The 24,966-nt window shown below is 40.1% G+C and overlaps 1 protein-coding gene across 4 annotated transcripts in view; it reads right to left on the bottom strand.

Annotated features, from left to right (window-relative positions):
* HECW2 (HECT, C2 and WW domain containing E3 ubiquitin protein ligase 2) overlaps nt 1-24,966 on the bottom strand; it is a 369,305-nt gene that overhangs the window by 230,840 nt on the left and 113,499 nt on the right. For all 4 annotated transcript variants that reach the window (XM_027054227.2, XM_027054211.2, XM_027054201.2 and 1 more), the window contains exon 2: nt 4,518-4,832. In XM_027054227.2, the coding sequence (XP_026910028.1) occupies nt 4,518-4,809 (292 nt within the window). In that variant the 5' untranslated portion in view covers nt 4,810-4,832. The remainder of the gene's footprint in view (nt 1-4,517; nt 4,833-24,966) is intronic.

Raw genomic sequence — 24,966 nt, forward strand, 5'->3', positions numbered from 1 at the left:
TGTAGTGACAGTCCAAGCTCATCCTAACTTTCTGCTCTGTCATTCTTGGCTTTTACTCTTGACTGATGTCTTACGGTGGATACATGGGGGCACCAATGCAAGATCTCACGGCCTTTCGGCAGAGTCCCAGGTACAAGAGAAGGGGAAGTTTAATGACTCTACAGGAAGCTCTGGCTTTTCACTGGAAAAGGAAGCTCCCCCAAAGTCTTTCCTTTACATCTCACTGGCCAGGCCTGGCTCACCGCCCACTCCTACGCTAGTCACTGGTTGGATTGCCATATAAGTTTAAAACTTTCCTGAATCTGGGGAGGGCCTACCTGCTCTAGATGAATGGCTTGCTGCCTAACCCTCACCCTGTAAGGAAGAAGGATCTGGAAACAGCTGTCAGTTAAAAATGACAATGCTGCCACCTATCCCTCTCCACACAGGATGGCAAAGTCCCCACAGAAGTGAGGCTGCCTCCAGTCTAGAGGTCAGAATAGCCCATCTGAGCCTCAGGAGAAATGGCTATCTCTGCTTAAGGCCAGGTCTCTGTTCAGTCATTCTGAGGTCCCAGGGAAGTCAGGCTTTTCTTCTAAACACAGTCGTGGCCCTTCAACTACAGAAATGAGCCATACTTAATGTCTTAGATGCTGGGACCTGGGCCTTTCAGAGTCATTGGTTGCAGAAGACCTGTTGAGACCAACAACATGCCCAAGCACACCAAGTTCTACATAAGTGCTATTTTTACTTGCAAATGTTAGTCTCCGTGTGCATCCCGGTCGCTCGAGAGGCCTGAGGGCTCCAGTGCTTGCCCTCTCTTCCCTGCCACGGACCTAAAACTATTAGAAGACATACTAAGAAGAACTAACAAACATACGGGACTTCCACTACCATTTATTAATGGGAAAATAAAATGAAACCGCTTACTCCCTACAGTCAATCAAAAGCACGGGGAAAACTTCTGCTTCAGGGCATAGGCCAATAATTAGGTCCAGACTGGCCTTCCCAGTGTAACCAACTGTAAAACTGTGAGGCAGTGGTTTGCAGACATTGCACAGCAGGTGGCTGAAGACAAAAATCCCAGAGACAAGAAAAACTCAGGAGGTGACTCTACGACCACCCAGATCTCGGCCAGGTGACGACTTCCCAAGTGCAGCGCAGGGAGTTGGAGTCCTGGGAAGTTGTGACAAGCCAAGGATGCAGAGATCAACAGGCAGGGCACAGGAAAGGAAAGAGCTATGGAGGGGTGGAGGCCAGAAGTGCACATCGGGATGCCCCCCAGGCCTTTGGCTAATGTCTGCTCTGCGCATGTGCAGGGAAACACTACCAAGGCCTTCCAGAGAGCAGCTGCTACAGGGCTGACGGTGTGTTGAAGTTCCGTGAGGTCCAGCAGTGCTGGAGAACACGGGAGTTATGACCCAGCCGAAGAAAAAGAACACCTGATCATCATTCCAGGCATCTAGCTAAGACATCAGAAATGCTGCTTTGGAAGAAGTACTAGGCCTAACAAAGTCCTAACAAAATCCACAGGGGAGACCAAACTTAGAGGCTGAATCCCATATCCCATCAAGTTAGAAGTGCTGGGGAACCACACTGGGCTTTCCACAGATCCATCCTAATGAGGTGGAAAATCATACCTAGAAAGTGCAAAGAAATAAATCTGCCTACTGGATAAAAATTAACATTAAAGTAAAAATTGTTGGGGTGCCTGAGCAACTCAGTCAGTTAAGTACCTGACTCCCGATTTCAGCTCAGGTCAAGATCTCACAGTTGTGAGATGGAGCCCCAGGTCAGACTCCACACTGAGTATGCTTAAGATTCTCTCTCTGTCTCCCTCTGCCCCTCTCCCCGCTTCACTCTCACTTTCTCCCTCTCTCTCTTTCTCAAAAATAAATGAATGAATGAATAGATGAATAATAAAAATTGTTCCACAGAATTCAGATTTTTGACAACTTAGAACTCTCAGCAGCCAGTGTAAAATCAATAACTGCTAGATGTGCAAACAAACAAGAAAATGGGATCCACGGTCAGGGAATTACAGACGACAAAAACTGCCCCTTAGGGGGCCCAGACACTGGATTTAGCTGAGAATTTATTTTGTGTTTTTTTTTAATTTTTTTTTAACGTTTATTTATTTTTGGGACAGAGAGAGACAGAGCATGAATGGGGGAGGGGCAGAGAGAGAGGGAGACACAGAATTGGAAGCAGGCTCCAGGCTCTGAGCCATCAGCCCAGAGCCTGACGCGGGGCTCGAACTCATGGACCATGAGATCATGACCTGAGCCAAAGTCGGACGCTCAACCGACTGAGCCACCCAGGCGCCCCAAGGATTTAGCAGAGAATTTAAAGCAGCTACATTCAATTCAGTTCAATTCAAATAACTGAAGGAAAATATGGTCTGAATGAGTTAACATACTCATTAGAAATCTAATAAGATTAAGGGAATCTCGTAAGAAAAATAAAATCTATAAAAAGGGAAAGAAATGCAAATTCTATAAGTGAAAAGTCAAATGAGTAAAATTTTTAAATCCATTGGATGGGATTGACAACAGAATGAAAATGCAAAAATAAAGTCAGTGAACTTGAAGATAGGTACATATAAAAAAAATCATATTAAAGAAAAAATAAAACAGTTTTGTGAAATCCAAAATGGTGAAGTTATATCAAAATCAAAAGAATTACTTCTAAAGTCACATCAAAACTATAACTTTTTCAGTGAATATAATAGATAGCAGATATAAAAATATAATTTTTAAAATCCTCCCTTCCTAATTTTGAATATATATATTTAAACACACTTGGGTAAAAATGCTGAACTCTGAAGACTTTTCCCTTTGTTTTGTTGTCATAAGAGGAAAATACAAAAATTCCTGAATTTTGTTTTTTTGCCATTTTAGATTTGTTATCCAGCATGATTAATAAGGGGTTGCATTAGTAATACAAATGAATTTATTTTAGTCAAATACAATTCTATGTTGCTGAGAAACATCAATTTTAGTGGGCTTAACATTTTAATAAAATCTCTGAAAGGATGTTACTTTGCCTTAAATCAGAATTTGTCAATAGTGGCGCTAATAGATAACTGTTGTGGGAGGCTGTTCTGTAATACGCTCCAAGATGTATAGCAGCATCTCTGGTCTCCCATTCCCTACCCAACTGTGCCAACCAAAAATGTCTCCGAACATCACCAAATGTCCTGTAGGGGGTAAAATCACCCCCGATTGAGGAGCACTGCCATAAATGATTAGGTCTTTTATTTCCCCCCTAATTTATTCATTAAAAAACAACAACAAAATGCTGGGCTTATAATCTACAGTGAAAGCAACAATGTCTTTCTATTAAAATACTCGATGTTGGGGCGCCTGGGTGGCTCAGTCGGTTAGGCATCCGACTTCAGCTCAGGTCACGATCTCGCGGTCCATGAGTTCGAGCCCCACATCGGGCTCTGTGCTGATGGCTCAGAGCCTGGAGCCTGCTTCCGATTCTGTGTCTCCCTCTCTCTCTGCCCCTCCCCTGTTCATGCTCTGTCTCTCTCTGTCCCAAAAATAAATAAACGTTAAAAAAAATTTTTTTTTAAATACTTGATGTTAAATTTTGAAAAGAATTCCCTTCATTGAGTGAAAAAGTTCCCCAACTTTAAGGATTTTGTTTGTTTGTTTGTTTGTTTGTTTTAGAGAGAGCACCTGTGTGTCAGGAAGAAGGGCAGAGGGAGAGAGGAAAAAAAAAACAAAACCTTAAGCAGACTCCATGCTCAGGACACAGTCTGACATGGGACTCGATCCCAGGGATCATGACCTGAGCTGAAATAAAGAGTTGGATGCTAATCCAGGCGTCCCATTATCACGTTTAATTTAGATTTTCTTTAAGCCTGGTTGATAGGTTTTGATTTTTGCTTTCAACAAAACAAATTTTATATTTTCTGGCATGTGCCATTCATCATTCGCTCACCTATGAATAACAGGTACAAATTAGCTAAATACAGCTGGGACATTTTTATGAAAACAAACAGCAACCTATTTCTAAGTCATTTATTAAGAGAATATGACACGTTCTTCACCTAACTGATCAAGCACACATCAGGAATTTTGATATAAAAAGACACCACAGACTGCAGGTTGTTCTTCATGGAATTCAATCTTTAGAAACTACAGAACATTTTCTCACATCAGTTATCTAAACCTAGACTTCTTTTCAGTCAGTTCAAAAATATAGGTAAAAGCTAATATCCGCCTCCTCCCCAAAATGGGACTACTGATCAAGGGCAATGTGAATTTTTCTTTCTTTAAAAGAAAACACTGTAAAATCTGCAGGTTCTGGCATTTAATCAGGGTAGAAATGTAACCACAAATTCATATCAGCAAAGGTATTTATCATTTTTTACTCTAATTTTTCTGGGGAAAAAAATTCCCAGAATTTGCTGAGTTTATTTGCATGTGGGTGATTTTTTTTTTTCCAGGAAAAAATACAAACTAGGATACTGTCAGAGTAAAAACATATGCTCTACGTCACATGCAAGTCCATCTTATGTCACTCACCTATGTGATAAAGTCCAATCCAATCACTGGGGTCCACCTCCTCTTTAATGTCCCAGAAGATAATGAGGTTTTGGGCTTGCCCCAGCGTGTACTCATACATGCTGGCAGTCAAGCTGGAGCGGCTCTCAGAGGTCACCAGGTCTGTGTCGCTGTTTGCCCTCTGTAGGGTCATGTTCTCTGGCATGGAGCTCTGGGCGGCGAGGCTCTGAAGGTTCTCTGGGCTCAATGTGTACCGCATCTGGGGATTTCGACGCCGCACAAAAAGCAGGTGCTCCCGAGCTGAGCTGGCCATCCTGAGGTTAGCTTCCTACAAAGCTGCAAGAGACAGACAAGCACAAAGCATTAGTGCTACAATGCGAGGGAATTAGGTTTAAGCCTCCCAGACGTAAAGCCCTAAAGAGTGTTTATGAAAGCCCGGCCATGCAATAATCTTCTGCTGTCAAAATAAAACCTATTATTCTACTTGTCAACTGATGATGTCAGAAACCACTTCTATAGTCTGAGGTCACATGATGGCAAAGGCCATCACGCACCTGTGGCCCTTGATTTCACAGGGCACAGCTTCCCCCTAGCAATTAAGGACAAGCAGATTTCCCTACCAGTCCCTTTAGGTTTATCCTCTCCCAGACACCCCACCTTCAGGAATGGTCCTCTTTTCTTTCACCCCACCCCATATACTTATTTCTTGTGGAAATTAAATTTTGAAATAGCAAGACAGAAAATTGTGACACATGCTAAACACAGTTGAAATCTACCACTGAGCACAGGTTAACCTGCTCAATTTCCTTCTCCAGGAATGTAACCCATTAGTGTTTATCAGGAACTTGCTCAAATGTCACCTCCTCTCTTAAATAGAATGGCCATCGTATTTAAGACCACAACACCCCATCTCTTCCCCATCTCTCCTCTCTCGCTGTATTTTTCTCCATAGCAATTACCATAACCTGATGTGCCACACAGTAAGTAGCATTTACTTATTTATTTGGTTATTGCATACTTCTCCCAACAAGAATGCAAGCTTGGGGAAATGACAGTCTCCTCAATAAGCGGTGCTGGGAAAACTGGACAGCCACACACAAAAGAATGAAGCTGGACCCTTACACAGTAGACAAAAACCAACTCAAAACAGATTAAGGATTTGAAAATAAACCCTGAAGGCATAAAACTCCTAGAAGAAAACATAGGGAGTAAGCATCTTGACATCAGTCTTGGCAATAATTTTTCTTGGATCTGACACCAAAAGCAAAGGCAACCAAAGCAAAAATAAACAACTGGGACTTTATCAAACTAAAAAGTCTCTGAACAGCAAAAGAAACCAGGTCTGTTGAAGCTACACAGTCTTTAAAAGCAGGAACAGTGTATCAGTGGTGCTTATGTACGGCAAGGGAGGGGAGGAGCTGACATGGAGAAAGGATGGAGGTTATCTGTATATTTCTTTAACAAACATTCACACAGTACTTATTCTTTCAAGTGATTCACAAACACATAGGTTATTTGTAAGACTTGTGTTTATAAATCAATAGCTGCACATGCTTAAACTTCACCCTGCCTCAATTATTAAATGGAGATGACTTTAAAGTACCATAAGAGATTGCTGTAAGGATTAGAAAAATTGTGTTAGTCAGAGAAAGACAAAAATCGTACGACTTCACTCATATGAGGACTTTAAGAGACAAAACAGATGAACATAAGGGAAGGGAAACAAAAATAATATAAAAACAGGGAGGGGGACAAAACAGAAAAGACTCAAATATGGAGAACAAACTGAGGGTTGCTGGAGGGGTTGTGGGAGGGGGGATGGGCTAAATGGGTAAGGGCATTAAGGAATCTACTCCTGAAATCATTGTTTCACTATATACTAATTTGGATGTAAATTTTAAAAAAATAAAATTTAAAAAAAAAAAGAAAAAAAAGAAAAGAAAAATCTTAAGTGAAGGGGGCCTGGGTGGCTCAGTCGGTTGAGAACCCGACTTCAGCTCAGGTCATGATTGCACAGTTCACAGGCATGAACCCCGCAATGGGCTGTATACTGACAGTTCAGAGCCTGGAGCCTGCTTCAGATTATATGTCTCCCTTTCTCTCTGCTCCTCACCTGCTCATGCTCTGCCTCTCAAAAATAAATAAGCATTAAAAAATATTTTTAAGAAAAATCATACATGAAAGTGTTCAGTAAAAAGCAACTACTGTTATTTTTAGTAACAATATAATTACTGAATTAATTAATGCACGATTTACCTTGGAGTAGCTCCAAGGGTTGGGAGACAGTTAAGAGAAATCAAATGCTGAAGACTACCTTTTTACACAGGAAAAATTACTCTAAATTCTTCCTCATGTTAGATGACCCCACGGAAAAAACGGTCCATTCTTCCTCTGCCTCCCTATTCAACATGACTCCTGGCTCCCAGAAGCCAGAAATCAGCTACATATGGATACACAGCCCTTTGAGTTATAGCTTTTAACTCAACCACGTCTCTTAAATAATTGTTTCTACATTTAAAAAAATAATAATTCCAATTTCCAAACAATCCACTTAGGAAAAAACTTTGAGAGCCCCGCACCCACAAGCCAGGAACTGAGAGGTGAGATTAGAAGCACCTCAGGCACAGAACAGAAAACAAGTCAGCTGGAACCTAAGACTGATAAGCAGGAGTCATTGCAGGGTCTCGAGCACAAGAGTCAAAACATTAAATATAAGTATGAGAAACTTAATCTGAGAGCCTCTGCAGGGCTGGTTGCAAAAGGAGGGTAACAGAGGAGGTAAACCAGTCAGAAGCTGATTAAGTGAAGAATCCAGCACTGAGTGCTGAAAAACGGATTTTAGTAACACAGAAGGGAAATATATCAATTGGGAATATTTCAAAGAGCGAGCCCAAAGATGTGGCAACAGAATGAATAGAGGGGATCAAAGTGGGGAAAAATCAGGACTAAATTCTGGATTTTCAGTCCAAGCAGCAATAAAATCCCAGAAACATTGATGGGGCTAAAAAAACGATCTTCGGTGAGCTGGAAGTAAATGCAATATACCCAAGTCACTATGTCCCAAAGACTCTTGTGAAGGTGGGTCGAGTTGCTGGTTATTATGAAGCCAGGGATAAAAATAAATATTCAAATGCAAGTTTCTGCTTAATAATAGCCTTATTGTTTGTTAATTAAAATCAACTAAAATCATCTCTAAAAGCCTTACTAGTCCAGGGTTTAAAAATCTCATTCAGGGGCGCCTGGGTGGCTCAGTCGGTTGAGCGGCCGACTTCGGCTCAGGTCATGTTTTTCGAGGTCCATGGGTTCAAGCCCCGCGTTGGGCTCTGTGCTGACAGTGCAGAGCCTGGAGCCCGTTTCGGATTCTGTGTCTCCCTCTCTCTGACCCTCCCCCGTTCGTGCTCTGTCTCTCTCTGTCTCAAAAATAAATTTAAAAAAACGTTCAAAATAAATTTAAAAAAAATAAAAAGGCCTCATTCAGATTTTACTTTGCATAACTTAGATCAATGGAAAAGAAAAAAAATTAGAATAGGGAATGCCCGGGGGGCTAAGTCGGTTGAGGATCCAACTCTTGATTCGGCTCAGGTCATGATCCCAGGGTCATGGCATCAAGCCCTGCATTGGGCTCGCATGGAGCTTGCTTAAGATTCTCTCTCTCCCTCTCTCTCTGCCCCTCCCCCACTCACACACAAGTGAGTGCACTCTCTCTCTAAAATAAAATAAAATGAAATAAAATAAAATAAAATAAAATGCTCAGATTACGATGAGGGACAATAGTCCAAGCCTGTATTGGAAAATTTCATTTCTCCCCTATAGGAAAAGAAAAGTATATTTCAGAGTTCATGTTTCAACAGTAAATAAGATCAAACATCATGCAAAAATTCTCAAGGCTGCATGAAAATGAAAAACAACAAACCACTCTAAATATTATAGATATAATTTTCCTTTATAACTACCTTATTCAAAGCACTATTCCCACATGGGCAAATTAGCTACTGAAATGACAACGAATGGCTACTTTATATTTTTTCCTACTGAAATCTAAGAAGTCTTGACTTGCTTCTTGGTTTCATACCTATGCCTTATGCAATAAGAAAGACAAATTTTCTTCAGATAAGTATCCATGCTGTTCTGAAAAGCTTTACAGATAAAGCCAATGGAAGGGAAACTGATTAGTACCCACCATACTTATTACACAGAAAGCTGGTCCTTGGAAGCTCCTTAGACGATCCCTCCCTTGAGGAGCGCTGCTGCAGCTCTAGGTCCCATTCCCAAAGGACACAATGTAATATGATGAAGCACTCCTTAAACCCCGCCCCCTTCGATTTATGATGAGGTCTGCACTATGCCGCTCTCTCGGATAACGGACATCTGCTTAAACAACAGTTAAAAACAAAATCACTTTTCTTCCAGAGGTCAACAGAGATGTAATTACCAAGCAAACTGCAAAACACCTTAGTATATGACTTCATGTCCAAAAGCAGCAGATTTTGTGCAGAAGACAGAGACAGTAGCAGACGACAAATACATTAAGCAAGCATCTTTATTTAAAATATTTTTGCTCAAGAAACTGGAGGTGAATGTCAATTTACTGAATTTCACCTGAAGGGTAAGTACTGACAACATTCCATGTCAAACTAGAAATGCACCCTAGGATTTTAACTTCCTAGACTGTATACTGATAAACAAAGCTATAACAACCTTGTTTAACCATTCAAATTCCAAAAAACAAAAACAAAAACACATAAACACACACACACACACACACACACACCTACTCAACTATACTATGCTTTAAATTCCGTGTGTGTTTTACTATATAAATGAGGGAAACAAAGGGCAAAAAGATGTCAAGAGACACTAAAGAAAATATAATTAGCCTGCAATAAGCGGAGATGTGAGAAACCTAGGAAGAGAAATCAGCCACCCAGCAGACCCGCCAGGCCAGTTGACACAGGAAATGAAGAAAGTCATCACCAAATTCCCAACTACAGATCTCTCCCAGTGGATTTCCACCATACCTGCTGCTAAAAGAAAGCAATCATAGTCATCACTCAGTGTTTATCCTACATAATCATAACCCCAATACTCAGCTTACTCAGCAAGAATGTTCTAGTAAGGTGATTAATACCAGAAAATCCCTGCTACAACACTTGTCAGTAAGTGCTCCCAGGACTCCAGGGCATTTGACAGAGAGCCTCGGCTGACTCAAGCTGCCTGCCTCTCACTTCCTCTTCTCAGGGGGAGAAGTATCAGAAAATGCAACTTACCCTCCAGGCTCCTGCTCTTTAGAAAAAGCCTGTCCTTCTCACAGTTTCACCAAATAATATGTTAGGATCCACAACATAAAAATAGTCCACATGTCAGTTTGGAAAAGGAATGTACACAAATGGGAAGAAATCACTTTAAGTTCCAAAACCTTTTAATTTTTAAAATTTTTTAATGTTTATTTATTATTGAGAGAGAGCGTGAGTGGGAGAGGGGCAGAGAGAGAGGGAGACACAGAATCTGAAGCAGGCTCCAGGCTCTGAGCTGTCAGCACAGAGCCTGACACAGAGCTCGAACTCATGAACCATGAGATCATGACCTGAGCCCAAGTTGGACACCTAACCAACTGAGCCACCCAGACACCTCAAAAAGCTTTTATTTTTTTATTTTTTTTAACGTTTATTTATTTTTGAGACAGAGAGAGACAGAGCATGAACGGGGGAGGGGCAGAGAGAGAGGGAGACACAGAATCTGAAACAGGCTCCAGGCTCGGAGCTGTCAGCACAGAGCCCGAATTGGGGCTCGAACTCACACACCGTGAGATCATGACCTGAGCCGAAGTCGAACGCTTACCCGACCAAGCCACCCAGACGCCCCCCAAAAAGCTTTTAATCTTAAAGACTGAGTCCAACAGTGCATTCAAGATGTTGTTTTAACCTTCAATTGCTGAATATACGAGATAAATAAGAGAAAATCATTACGATTTGGTTCAACTCTTTGGAGTTCCTTAAATTCAATAAGGTTTTTAATTCAACTACTAAATTTTCTTTTGTAGATGTGAATAGATAATTCCCAAAAGGAAAAAGTTAAATAATTGATAATTACATATCAAAAAACAAATATTTTAAATATGAGATGTAATTTTTTATCCATTAAAATGTCCAGTTTGAAAACTAACATAGGGGCGCCTAGGTGACTCAGTCGGTTAAGCGTCCGACTTCAGCTCAGGTCACAATTGCACGGTTCGTGAGTTTCAGCTCTGCATTGGGTTCTGTACTGACAGCTCAGAGCCTGGAGCCTGCTTCAGATTCTGTGTCTCCTACTCTCTGACCCTCCCCTGTTCGTGCTCCGTCTCTGTCTGTCTGTCTGCCTGTCTGTCTATCTCAAAAATAAATAAATCTTTTAAAAAAAATTATTTTTAAAAAAGAAAACTAACAGTACTCAGACGTGCAGGTGCAGTGAGACATCTCACAAAGCTTGCTGGCACCCTGGGAGAACGAAAGGCATCCAGACCAAAAGTGAAGGCAGCTTCCTCAGAAAAAGGGGAATGGTTGTAACTAGAAGAAGAGGAAACGAATGCTGGACAAAAATAAAGGAGAAAGAAAAATGAAAGTAACAAAATATGAGCACCCAAATGACAGACCCTTACATATGTAACGAGAGAAGAATATAGGATCGGATAGCAAGTATGGGAAGAAGAAAGGCAACAACTTTACTCATGTACCTCAAAAGTTGATTGTAGATTGTAACGAGTCCCTTACTGGAACGATATTCAATTGGCATGGATATCAACTTTTTATTTTATTTTTTTAAGTTTATTTATTTAGAGAGAGAGAGCACGCACACAAGAGCACACACGCACCAGTGGGGTAGGGGCAGAGAGAGAGGGTGGGAGAAAATCCCAAGCAGGCTCCGCACTGCCCAACATGGGGCTCGATCTCACGAACTGTGAGATCATGACCTGAGGCAAAACCAAGAGTCAGACGCTTAACTGTCTGAGCCACCCAGGTGCCCCTGATTTTTTAAAACACTAATCTATATTTTTTAAATTCTATTAAATTAAGACGAGTAAAACTTCGAGTCGTTTTCTTTTTTTTATTTTATTTTTTTTTTAACGTTTATTTATTTTTGAGACAGAGAGAGATAAAGCATGAACAGGGGAGTAGCAGAGAGAGAGGGAGACACAGAATCTGAAACCGGCTCCAGGCTCTGAGCTGTCAGCACAGAGCCCGACGCAGGGCTTGAACTCACAGACCATGAGATCATGGCCTGAGCCGAAGTCGGACGCTTAACCGACTAAGCTACCCAGGCGCCCCTCAAGAGTCATTTTCAAACATTATGCCAAATTAGAAAAAATGGGAATCAAAACTTCATGTATTTTCAATGCCTTTTTAAAATGCCAACCTATTTTTCAGTAAATACACATGAAGTTCTACAGTCTAAATATTTCTTTAAAAAAAGAAAAAAGCCTTTGCTTGTATATCAAGCACTTTTGGTGGTTTGCTTATCTGTTGACAAATACCGATGGTTTGAGTGCAGGAAGTGGAATCAATTCATTTTAAAGTCATCTCTTTTGAAAGATATTAAACTTCTACTCCCTGAACATCCCTAGGGCGAAAGATGTCTTTTTTTTTTTTTTTCCGCATGGAATACACCTCAAAACATCATCTTTAGCTGAAGCTGCAGATAATTACCAATTGTTGGTAAGTGGAATTCAGATATTAAACATTCTGCATCACTTTGTGGTGGCTGGAACACATTTTCGTGGGAAAGTTTTCCTTGCAATGCAAACCGCAAAACATAAGCTTCTAGTTACTGATTGTCCAAAGCTGCTAGAAAAGACAATCGACTGTATTCCATAAAACACCCAGAGGTCATAACTAGAAACACTAGTAATGGCTGCAGGTACTCTGCACTCCACAGAGCACATTTTTTAAGGCTTAATGCCTCTCTCTTTCCATTCCCACCAGCACAGCAGGACTAAGCCAAGTTCGTGTCAGATCCTATCCAGACAGTCACTTCTCAGCAGGCCTCTCTGACTCTGGTGTTTTCTGCCACCCTGCAGCACTCCTTCAATGACAGCACTCCTGATCAAGGAACATAATTACAGGTCCAGGACGGAAGCAAACAAAGAGGCAGGGGTGGGACCAAGTCTACGCAGGGAGAGCAGGGCAGGCCTCTCACAGGGAGTGACGTTTAGGCTGATAAAGCTGAAACCTGAAGGGTGGATTTCTTTATACTTCCTCTTTTTTTTTCTAATATAATTTATTGTCAAACTGGCTAACATACAGTGTGTAAAGTGTGCTCTTGGTTTTTGGGGTAGATTCCTGTGGTTCATCGCTTACGTACCACACCCAGTGCGCATCCCAACAAGTGCCCTCCTCAATGCCCATCACCCGTTTTGCGCTGTCCCCCACCCCCCCCCATCCACCCTCAGTTTGTTCTCTGTATTTGTCTCTTATGGTTTGCCTCCCTCCCTCTCTGTGTCTGACTATTTTTTTCCCCTTCCCTTCCCTTATGGTCTTCTGTTTCTTTATACTTCCCTAAATAAACGCATGAAAAAGTCGCATACAGACTTTCTCCCTGAGAACTCATCTATTCTGCTAAGCATGAAATTGCTCAGCATTCTTGGCAGTGTCCACGCCATTCTCTCCACCTACTGCATCCACCCACGTTCAAGGCCTGGAGACCACCCTTCTTGAAGAAAACCCAGCCAGAAGGCAACTCTCCTACTATTGAATCCCACGGGCCTTTTTTTTCTTTTAGAGAGAGCATGAACAGGGTAGAGGAGCAGAGGGAGAGACAGAATCTTAAGCAGCCTTCACACTCAGTGCACAGCCGGATGCAGGGCTCTATCCCCCAACCCTGGGAGATCATGACCTGAGCAGAAACCAAGAGTCAGATGCTCAACCGGCTGAGCCACCCAGGCGCCCCTCCCACAGCCTTTTTACATTCCTATCCTCTGTACCTCACAACGCCTCAGAGTCTGAGCATGAAGATTCAGGTCTTCCTCTGCCAGACTATAAACTCTCCGAGGACAATTTCTATTTCTCTTGCATGTTATATCCTCAGCAAAATAGTAAGTGTTCAGTAAATGTTTTTCAAATAAATGAGTGGATGTAGTTAACTGTCACTAATGAGGAAAGAAGAATTTGAAAGGACCAAATCAACAGTAGGAGCACACGTGGACTTTTCTTTAGAATTTAGCCAGGCATTCAAAAAAGGATTTATTAAGTCAAGTGCCTACTCTATGCTGAAAAGTACAAGATAAGGTCATGCTATCCAATGGAAAGAAATAAAAACCAATCAACCTACATGAAAGAAATAGAGAACAACTCCCTCCTATATTATAAGGTGTACGTGCAGAAGTCAGTAAGAATTCACTGCAGAGACTGCAGTGTTTAAGAAAAGCCTAATGAGAAAAATTGAGCTGAACTTTGAAAGATATGAACAGGCCATGGAAATGTGGAGTGAATTCTAAGTCAAAGAAAGAATCCAATTCAAAAATGGGAAGATAGGAATTAGCTTTCAGTGGCTTCAGTCTGATCCAAACCACTATCATCTGTCCTCTGAATAAATAATCATCTCCTTTGGGCACCTGGATGGCTCAGTCGGTTGAGCATCCGACTCTTGATTTTGGCTCAAGTATGATCTCACGGTTCATGGGTTCAAGCCCCTCATTAGGCTCTTCACTGACAGCGCAGAGCCTGCTTGGGATTCTCTGTCTCCCTCTGTCTCTCCCCTCCCCTGCTCACTTGCTGTCTTTCTCAAAATAAATAAGTAAACCTTAAAAACAAAACAAAACAAAAACCCATCTCGTTCATTGCTCCTATCCTCGATTTCTTGCTGTCTATTCTCGAAACATCAACCGGAATGATTTTTTTTCAAATGGAAGTCAGATCATTTGCTCTCTACCTAAAACCCTCCAAGGGCCCCCATTTCACTTAGAATGAAAGCCAAAACCCATATAATGGTCTACAAGGACACATGATCTGGTCCTCTCTGACTTCATCTACCACCATGGCCACCCATGCTCATGCCATCCTATTCCCACTGCAGCTCCTGGAAGGTACCAGCTATACTCAACCACAGGGCCTTTGCATCTACCGTTTCCTTTACCACAGAAGCTCTTCTCTTCAATATCCACATGGCTCATTTTGCTACCCCTTCACATTTTTACCAAATGCCACCCTCTCAGTAGGACCTTCCCAGACCACTCCATGTAAAATTTCAATTGCCTCAGCACTACACTTTCCCTGCTTTATTTTTCCTCCATAGCACTTTCACATCCTAATATCCAGTATAAATCATTAATATCTCTCCAGTGTCTAGTGTCTCTCCCCACTACAATGTATGCTTCATGAAGACTCGGAAATGAGACAGATGTCACCTCTAAGTTGGCAAATATATTTAGACCTTTTTTTCAGCAGACTACCAAGAACAACGTCCATTCAATGACATGATCAACTGTTGTTTTTAACTTTCCAGGTGATACGCCACCACACTCAGTTTTCTAACGGAAGCAATTTCACTGGCACCTGCAATAGTTGTGGGCACAAGCTGCCAACATACAGGTTAAATTTCAAAGTCTGAGATTACCAACTGATGCTTCCTGTTATCACCGAGGTTAACAAATGCACCTCAGAAAGAAAAAGGGAAATGAGATATAATCAAACAACAAGGAATAATCATGTTAGAGAGGGGAGTCACATGTAAGTCATAAATACAGAGTGCTAAACTGACCTGATTGTTCATACCAGCAACTTCCCGCGCCTGCTATGTGTGAGGCATTGTTCTAGCTCCAGGGAAACAGACGAAACAGACTCTATTCTCAAGGAACGTAAAGTCTTAAGACTAGAAAAAAGAACTAATTTAAAATAATAATTAATAAACCACCCAACGTCCAAGATTCCCAGTGGTTTGCAGAATCATCTGGAAGAACCAACAAATTTAATGAACATCAAGGTGCAGCATATGGAGAAGGAAACCGTTCTGCTCAGCATCATGATCCTGAGCAAGGATTAATCTTGATTAATCTCGATTCAAGTATTAGGATACAAAATGTTTGAAACCTTTCCCAAAAGAACTACCTACATTTTCACGGTACTACTGTTTTCAAATTCTTTTGACAAAAAAAAAAATGATCTTTTTACCTAGGTATTCATTATCGAGCTCCACTCTACTGAGGAGCCGAGGAAGAAAGCAAAACAGTTCACAAAACAATGAGCTGAAGACTTTTTAAATTCATCCCCATTCAACTACTTCTTCCCTGCAATGATAGAGTTGATCCCTGCCAATCACATCTGTCAGTCAGTCACTCACGGAGCCTCAGATGTTCCAAGAATAAACTGACTGAAAAGAGAAACTGCATGAACTAGTGAGAGATTCAGGAATTCATAAAAGTCAATGAAAGAGATTTTGAATGACTTCTTGAAGCACATGCAAAACCACTGATTAAAAAGGGTCTGGCGAAGTTAGAAGAGTTGACAAGTGAAGGCGGAAAAAATTAAGAGCAATTTGAATGTCACAGGATTAAACACAGGCTGTGGGAAAGTCGACAGAGCCCTGGCAGTTTTTGTAGTAAGACTTTCACAGTTGTGGTAAGAAACACACATATTACATTGTGCTATCATACAATTTCCTTGAAAAAATTAACTCCCCTCAACTTAAGAAATGTCAATGCTTTCATTTGTTCTTTTTTCCTTCTAATAATTAGTTCATATTTGTGACTAAATCTAAATTTTGTTGTATGCAAGATAAACTGATACCCATAATTTGAACTTTTCCTTGCCCAGATCAAACCTTTCTCCCCCTATTTACTACAAAAATTGGCTTCCCATTATGAACAGATTCACTTTATTTTTTTTTCTTATATTTATTTTTGAGAGTGAGCAGGGGAGGGACAGAGAGAGGGAGAGATCGAATCCCAAGCAGGCTCCACACTGACAGCACAGAGCCTGACACAGAACTTAAACCCACAAACTGTGAGATGGTGACCTGAGCCAAAATCAAGAGTCAGACGCTTAACCGACTGAGCCACCCAGACGCCCCTGAACAGATTCACCTTAAAAGGCCTGCTTTTCTGACACCTCCTGTGTACCCTCTGCCCCCACCCTCAACCCCATGTTATCTCCACAGCTACCCTATGATGGAGCTGTAATTCTAGATTTGATTTCCAGATGACAGCACCAAGCGAGTGGGTGACACAGCTGAGATCCACACTTAGGTCCTTAAAGCCTGCTTCTCTGACCATATATCACAGCTCCCTACAGCTTCTATACCTAGGCCACATCATGTGGTACCTAGGGTTACCCATAAAATTGGGGGATGGGAAGATAAAATCATCTATTTACAGGGTTTAAAGTCAATGTCCTGAAGGCAGGTGCCAAACAGCCTCCCACTGCCAAAACAGAGCTTCTGAGTTACCAGAAATGCCTTGCCTTCTCCCCAGCCTTCTGGTTCTCATTTTTGGTCCACCTACTGTAAGCTTTGCAGGCAGAGAAAGTCTTTATTTATTTGTTTGTTTGTTTGTTTGTTATGAGCCACAGATTTATTATAAGTTGATAAGTAGCAATTTCCCTCCCTCAGGACATTCTCCATGGGCTCTGACAACTTTTTAACGTGCAGGTGTATGTAACAGAGATCTGAAAGAGTGGCTTTGCCAATGCGGGCAACCCTTACAGCACAGGACTCAGGTAAGTCCCATCCTTTGTCTTTCTCTTCTCACCCATCCATTTTTTTAAAGAATAATGAATATATACTTTGAGGGTTCCTTGCATAAGGAGTTGCCCTACAAAACACGGTATTAGCCAGAGAGAGGCAAGGAAGAGAGATAAGAAAAATACTGGGGGGGGGGGGGCGGTGAGAGGGTAGGGAGAGAGGGCAGGGGAGAATGGGAGGGGGGTTAGAGATCAAAATACACAAACTTCCAATTATAAGATGAACAAGTTCTTGTGATCTAATGGGGATTATAGTTAATAATACTGTATTATATGCTTAACGGTTGCTAAGAGTGTAGATCTTAAATGTTTTCATCACAAGAAGAAATTGAAATTTCTTCACCCGGGGCTCCTGGGTGGCTCAGTCAGTTAAGCGTCCGACTTCGGCTCAGGTCGTGATCTCGCAGTCTGTGAGTTCGAGCCCCGCGTCGGGCTCTGTGTTGACCGCTCGGAGTCTGGAGCCTGTTTCAGATTCTGTGTCTCCCTCTCTCTCTCTCTGACCCTCCCCCGTTCATGCTCTGTCTCTCTCTGTCTCAAAAATAAATAAAGGTTAAAAAAAAAAAGAAGAAGAAATTGAAATTATGTGATGTGATCGAGATGTTAGCTAACACTACAGGGGTAATCACTGTGCAATATATGTGTATCAACTCACCACGTTTTACCCCTTAAACTTACACAATGTTGTATGTCAGTTATCTCAGTAAAGCTAGAGCTGGGGAAAAGACCAAAGGAAAAAGACTGTGGGTGTCAGGTATGGAAAGCATTTTTTTTCTGGAAGATTAGGGTTAGGAAGAAAATGGGAGAAGCAGCTACCAGGAATATGAAATCCAAGAGAACATGTTAAACTACCATTTTCTAGACCCCAACCCAAATCTACTAATCCTAACCTACCTGTGAGGCAGGGCTCAGACATCAGATTTTTAATATATTCCCGTTAACGTTGTTAAATGCTGAAATTTGAAAACTGCTAACATAAGAAATCACCAGTTAGTATCTCTATATAGTCCCATGTTAGCCCAAATAACTTAGATACCATTGTCCCAAGTACATCCAAGTTTATTAAACTAAATTTAAAAGAACCAAAAGTCAACCGAGAGACTTCAGTCTTCGGAAAATTTTTTGGATTCTATTTTCCATAAAATTTAGACTGACATAATTATTTACACTTAATAACAATTTAAATAACACAAGGCTTTAGGTATCCCCATCCTTATTCCACACACAAAAAAATACATGACATGTTGCCACAGGACATTCAATAAGCTGAAAAGAAGCAAGCCAAAACAGCAAGGGAAAGCAAGCCAAGGAGTAAAGTTTATACCCAGGACTTGTGCCATTCAGCACAGCTCAGATACTAGAAATAGGTCATTAATTTGTCTCTGAACTTTCTAGCATCACACAGACTCCTTAGTCTTCATGGTACTATGAAGTTATTATTCTGCATTCTTCTATCTACATGAAGTATGACAGTGCTGTTATATTACCATGTTCATGACATCTCATTGGCTTAACAAAAACAGCTCCAATTCAGGCACATTCGTACATAGCTCTACAATGGTCTACAATGTGTTATCCAAGAGTTACCAGCCACGTGTGGCTATAGGGCATCTGAAATAGGGCTAGTCCAAATTGAGATATGCTGTAAGTATAAAATACACACCAGATTTTAAAAACTTAGTACCCCCCCCAAAAGTAAAATATCTCATTAATAAGTTTTTATATTGATTACATATTGAAATGATAGTATTTTAGGTATATTGGGTTAAATTACATAGATCTAAAACAAATCTCACCCGTTCTTTTTACCTTTCTCAGGGTGGCTCCTAAAAACATTAACATGAATGGTTCGCATTATACTTCTACTAGAATGGTACTGGTCTAGTAGCTATACTCCAGTTAAACTCAAGAATAAAATTTAGACTTAAATTTTATAGCTTAGAGCAATAACTAGACTTCATACCTCTAAGCAAGTCTTGGTGAATGTAACTTCTTATAAATGAGTTTTCCATAAGTTCAAGATAATGTCCACTAACAGAAATCTGACCTTGAATATTAGACACAAGTGACTAGGGGCAAAGCCTCTGGGAAGGGTCTCATTCTTTTACAAATATGAAGGAAGCTGACCAATACATGTGCCCACACAAAAGGCCACTCCTCTCTTGCATGGAGGTAGGATCACTTCTGGGCAAGATCTTCCCCAGAAAACAATTCTGGGCCCTGCCTATGCATAGCCAAATGAGTGACTGATCCCAAAGCTCTAAGGAAAAAACATGGGCCCCATGTTTTCATGAGCCTGGTATATTTTCAGAGCAGAGCTTATCAGTGGGCCACTGTCCAGTGAGATAATCCTATGATTTCAGCAAATCAATCCCAAGACTAAGCCTCATCCACAAGGACCATTGAGAATTCATGATGAAACTGTGGCCTCCAATGAAAACTAGTTTATTTTCTGGTAAATCTGCTTTTAATGGTAATTAGTTATGTTCTAAGTAATATGTTCAGGGAACTCAGCAAGACCTGTATATGTATTCACTCTGCCTTCAAAACCATGTAACCAAATTAACCCACTCATACAAGAGAGAAAGGGGTAGGCTCTATTCTTTTTTAAGAAAACAGACTTTTATGAATTGAAAGCATCTAATCACTGAGGGTTTGGGGTTCCCTGCAAAAAACTAGTTGTAATTCTTCTTTTACATCATAGAAGTTTAGGGTCCCTCACTGGAGTGATGCTAAAATTTGCCAGGCAATTACTTCTAAAGAAGACTTTGAAAGAATCTTGCCAACTAAATTAGTTTTAAGCACATGTGCTCAAAGTGTAAATAAAAAAGAAACTGTCCAAAGTGTTTTAGTATCAGCCAAGTCTAAACCCAGGGTAGGGGTGTGCAACAAAGCATAAGCTTTGGGAGATTTTTTACATCAAACTAAGATTGAAGAAGAAAGGGACATTCTAATCAGGATCTGCATATATAATCATGAAACAAAAATCTGACCTGACAAAAGATTCCTGATTATTAATGATATTTGTTGATTTTAAATGCAGCTTTAAAATGTCATCTGCTCTAATGTTCACTGATAGCTTATATCTAGTTACTCTGAGTTCTATTTTTATGTAAATTAGGTTATGGAAAAATCAGGTTTAAATAAGGAAGCTCAAGCCAACAAGGGTGGCTCTGCAGTTTAGAGTGCTTGCAAAGCTCACGAGCCCCACCTAATGACGGCACACCCAGGACTCTGGAGTAGTGTGGGTGCAGGAATACATAACTGGAAGTTGAAACTTCAGAAACAAAATTGTGACATGGCTCACATTCAGAAAGCATGAAACCAACGATCAAACTTACCAACCTAATTGTATCACAGGAGAAAGGAGTTGAGGAAATAAGAAAAATAAATACTTTTTAGGGTTTTCTTCCAACAATAAAGATAATATATACCATCATAAAATTTCAAAACAGATGTGAAAAGATAAAGAAGGAGGTAAATATCATCCATAATGCCACCACTCAGAGATGCCAGCCCATTGCAGTCTGGTCTATAAATGCATGCATTGCTATTTAAACGTATAAATAAGATGAGATCATACTACAGAGTACAGACTGTTTTGTAACCTACTCTTTTTCATGCAAAATGTAATGGGGGCATTATTATTAATAAACATAGCACCACGCCGTCCTTTTAAAATAGTCACATGGCATTCCATGGTGTGACATCGCATAATTTAAACAATGTCCTCAAGATGGTCATGTAATTATTGCTATAAATCACATTGTAAACATATCCTCATACATTCATTATTGCACATTTGCCTGATTATTTCCTTAGGATAATTCTCAGAAGTGGAGTTGCCGGGTCATAAGGTGTTGACAAGTGTTACCAGAGTGCCACTTAGAAAGAAGTTGAAGTGAATATTCCCCATACGTGCAGTATAGGGAAGGCAGCTACTTCATTCTTGATACCTTCACCAACACTGAATGTTATCAATCTCTGGAGGCAGGTTAACGGCTAAGAAAACAGGTTCTAGAGCTAGAATTCTATAGCTTGGTTCAAAGCCTAGGTATGCTATGGACTAGCTCTTGGGAAAGTTAGTCAACATTTCTGTAGATTTCTGTAAAACAGGGATTGTATCATTATACCTACCACAGAGGTTACTTTTTTTTTTTTATGTTTATTTATTTTTGAGACAGAGAGAGACAGAGCATGAACAGGGGAGGGTCAGAGAGAGAGGGAGACACAGAACCCGAAGCAGGCTCCAGGCTCTGAGCTGTCAGCACAGAGCTTGATGCGGGGCTCAAACTCACAGACTGTGAGATCATGACCTGGGCTGGAGTCGGATGCTTAACCGACTGAGCCACCCAGGTGCCCCCCACAGAGGTTACTTTTAAGGATTAAATGAGTTACTACAACACCTGATACACAGTAAGTACTCAATAAAAATTTGCTCTTATTATATTCAATAGTACCCATCTGAGAGGTAAAAACAAATTTCACTTTTGTTTAATTTGTATTTACTCAATTCTTACTGGGATTAAACATAGGCCACCTTATTTAATTTTTATAAGTGATTTTACTTTCCTTGGCCTAACTTTTTTTAAGTAGTCAACCATACCATTTACAAATATCTGTACATTCCTGATTTATTTTTCCAGGATAATTGCACGGGTTAGAATTTCTAAAACAAAGGTGAAAATATTAGTGGTCACAAATATCTTTATCTCATTCATGATTTTATAGTAATAGAAGCTTTTTAAAGTATTTCAAAATTCAAAATTAGAAAATGTGATAGCAACTTTTCTACACATTTTCTTACAAAGTACTCTTTAAATATAAATTCTGCAGTGTTTCTAAATTGTGGCATTCTTCTGGGGAAAAGTCTTTTTTTACATTTTAACCTGAAATGAGCTTTATTAATTAAATTCGCACATACTTTCAGTAAAGAACACAGTATACTTAACACTAAGAATGTAAAGTAAAAAATAAAAATTATTATATTACTTGATTTGTGAAGCAAAAGAAATTTGAAAGACAATAATGTAGTTTGTCTAATGATCCAAAATCAATTATTTTTGTTAAAGAAATAAATCTGATAAATAACACAAAAAGTTTGAACCACCATTTGCAGCCAGAAATATAAAGCCCTTTAATTTTAAACAGCTACAATTTGATATAGTATTTTTACTCCTTGTGTTTTCATCCAAAAACAGCATATAAATTTCCAAAGAATGACTCCATTTCTCACAATTCACCCTCCCTTACTTGTACCCTCTGAAAAGGAGCCTGTATTATTTCTAGATATAAAAGCCCTCGGTACATATTAAGGTCCTAGTTGCTAATCCCCAAAATGAGGGATACTCAAGTCACAGAACAGTTAGCTTGTTTTTTAAAAATTAAACAACAGAAAAGACACGGTGCTAAAACCCTATAATAAATCAAATATTCTGGAAGATCTTCCCTAAGTCTTAACAAATACATAAGCCTACTTGCTGACTGCCTGGGGTCTATAACCCTAGAGACTAAATTGTAAGGTAGAATAATAACATATTAACTGAGCATTTGAAATGTGCTAGACCCTAGGTTATGATCTTGTGCTGCCCACATCATCTCCTATCACCCATTTTACCTTCCCCCAGCAAGGAAAATATTGCCACCCCACTGGCTGCACATTGCCTTTGCCACACAGAGTCTTCCAAAAGCACTCTATAAACAGATTGCAAATGGTTCTTTGGGAGTCATTACTGACCAGCTGCCTCTGAAGAAAAGCAGGAGAAATTTCAGGGCTCCAGGTGTTGCAGACATAGTTTGAACTTGGGCTGGTGAAAGACTGATGATCACTTGAGATCACAACAATCAGCAAATAAGAGTAACCATATCCCAGCATGCGGGAGAAGTAAAATGACACTTAAGTATGACCAGATGGCCTTCCCATTTACCCTTCGGGGACACTTTCCTTGAAGAAGACTGAGCGTGGCTAAGAAGCTCTGGATTTATTTTTCCACAGAATGTAAAATAAGGGGAGTTTACCAGGCAAAACACACTAATCCAACAAAACTAGCCCTTGGAGTAGTTACAGCACTTTTCACTAAAAATACACTTCAAATTTAATTGTCCTGATTCTTTAATATACCAATACATATAAAATATGTATGGACTACTCATTTGGAAGAGCCAAGAGATTTCTAAATAATAGGTTTATTGGTTATATATACTTATACTCATTATTCACATTCCTATAAAAAGCTCCAAGCATGGGCACCTGGGTGGCTCAGTCGGTTAAGCGTCCGATTTCGGCTCAGGTCACGATCTCACGGTCCGTGAGTTCGAGCCCCACGTCAGGCTCTGTGCTGACAGCGCAGAGCCTGGAGCCTGTTTCGGATTCTGTGTCTCCCTCTCTCTCTGACCCTCCCCATTCATGCTCTGTCTCTCTCTGTCTCAAAAATAAATAAACGTTAAAAAAAAAAAAAAAAAAAAAACCTCCAAGCAAAGAAGAAATACTCAAATAAAGCCTAAGAAATAGAAATCATCTGAAAGAGCACCAATAGTGCCTAATGCAGAGATACAGTATGGAATCAAGAAATGAAATTTTAAATGTTGAACAGCTGACATGCTTGGTAAGACACTAGATACATCAGTCTCTACTCTGATTTCATAAAGCCTTGATCATGTCAAGTTCCAAGTATTGACCATTGCTTCATTTTTACCCAGAATTTTACAACTAGAAGGTCTTCCAGAGAGAATCTAGTCCAATTCTTTAATTTTTCAGTGATAACGCCAACTGACTTTCTAGTTGTTGTATGATTTCTCGTTGCAAGGTCACACAGTTTGTAATAAACAGACTTAGAATTATGGCCCAGATTTCTCAACTACATGCTTCACTACACGGTATCTTCCCTCCCAACTATGTTTCATGTAAAGTCACCTTGTAGAGTTGTTCAATGTGTGCACATATAAAAAATCTTTTGAAAGACTTTCTTCTTAAAAAATTTATACTTTTTAAGAATGTGGATATCTATCTACAGAATAATACGTTCTACAAACCAGGTCAGAGAATTGAGAAATAGTATCAATTGATTATCTCAACTTACTCACAACATTGTCCTATTCCTGACACTTCTATTAACTATTGACCATACTCTCACATATTTCAATAAAATATGTGGTGTCTGATCCAAAGAATCAAAAGGGGTAGCGCCCATAATTCTTTAAATCCACCACAGTGGTATATACTGGGAGCTGTTTCTCTTTCCTCTGCCCTCTACCAGTTCCATTATATTATACACTTGAGTCAACCCAGTCTCTGACAGTGAAAGATCTTGTAAGGCTGGCAGTCTCTGGTTTACCTATTACATGCCACCAATGGGCAAAAATGTGTGACTTGGCATTGCTAGGTGCTGAAACAAATGATACAAAACTCTAAAAAGCTCCAGAGCAAAAACTATAAAACCAGGTGATAAAGATAACAAGAATGTAAACACACTGACCCGCTAAGTACTAGGTATTATTAAGTACTAGGTATTCATTAAGCATTTATTTTATGTCCAGAACCATGTTAGGTGCTGCAGAATATAGACAAAAAGGAAAGACATGTTCCTAGAAGCTTGCAGTCCAGTTGGGGAGACAACATCACAAGAACAACAAATAGCATGGGACTACAAAAATTAAATGTTAAATTATGTACAAAAGTGACAGAAAATTATAGTTCATTGGAAATGAAATGCAAAATAAATTGGCCCAAAGGAAGAATAGAATTAGAAAGACAAGACATTTTCATAGAC

The sequence above is a fragment of the Acinonyx jubatus genome, chromosome C1 (genome assembly GCF_027475565.1).
Source record: "Acinonyx jubatus isolate Ajub_Pintada_27869175 chromosome C1, VMU_Ajub_asm_v1.0, whole genome shotgun sequence".
Classification (NCBI taxonomy): Eukaryota; Metazoa; Chordata; class Mammalia; order Carnivora; family Felidae; genus Acinonyx; species Acinonyx jubatus.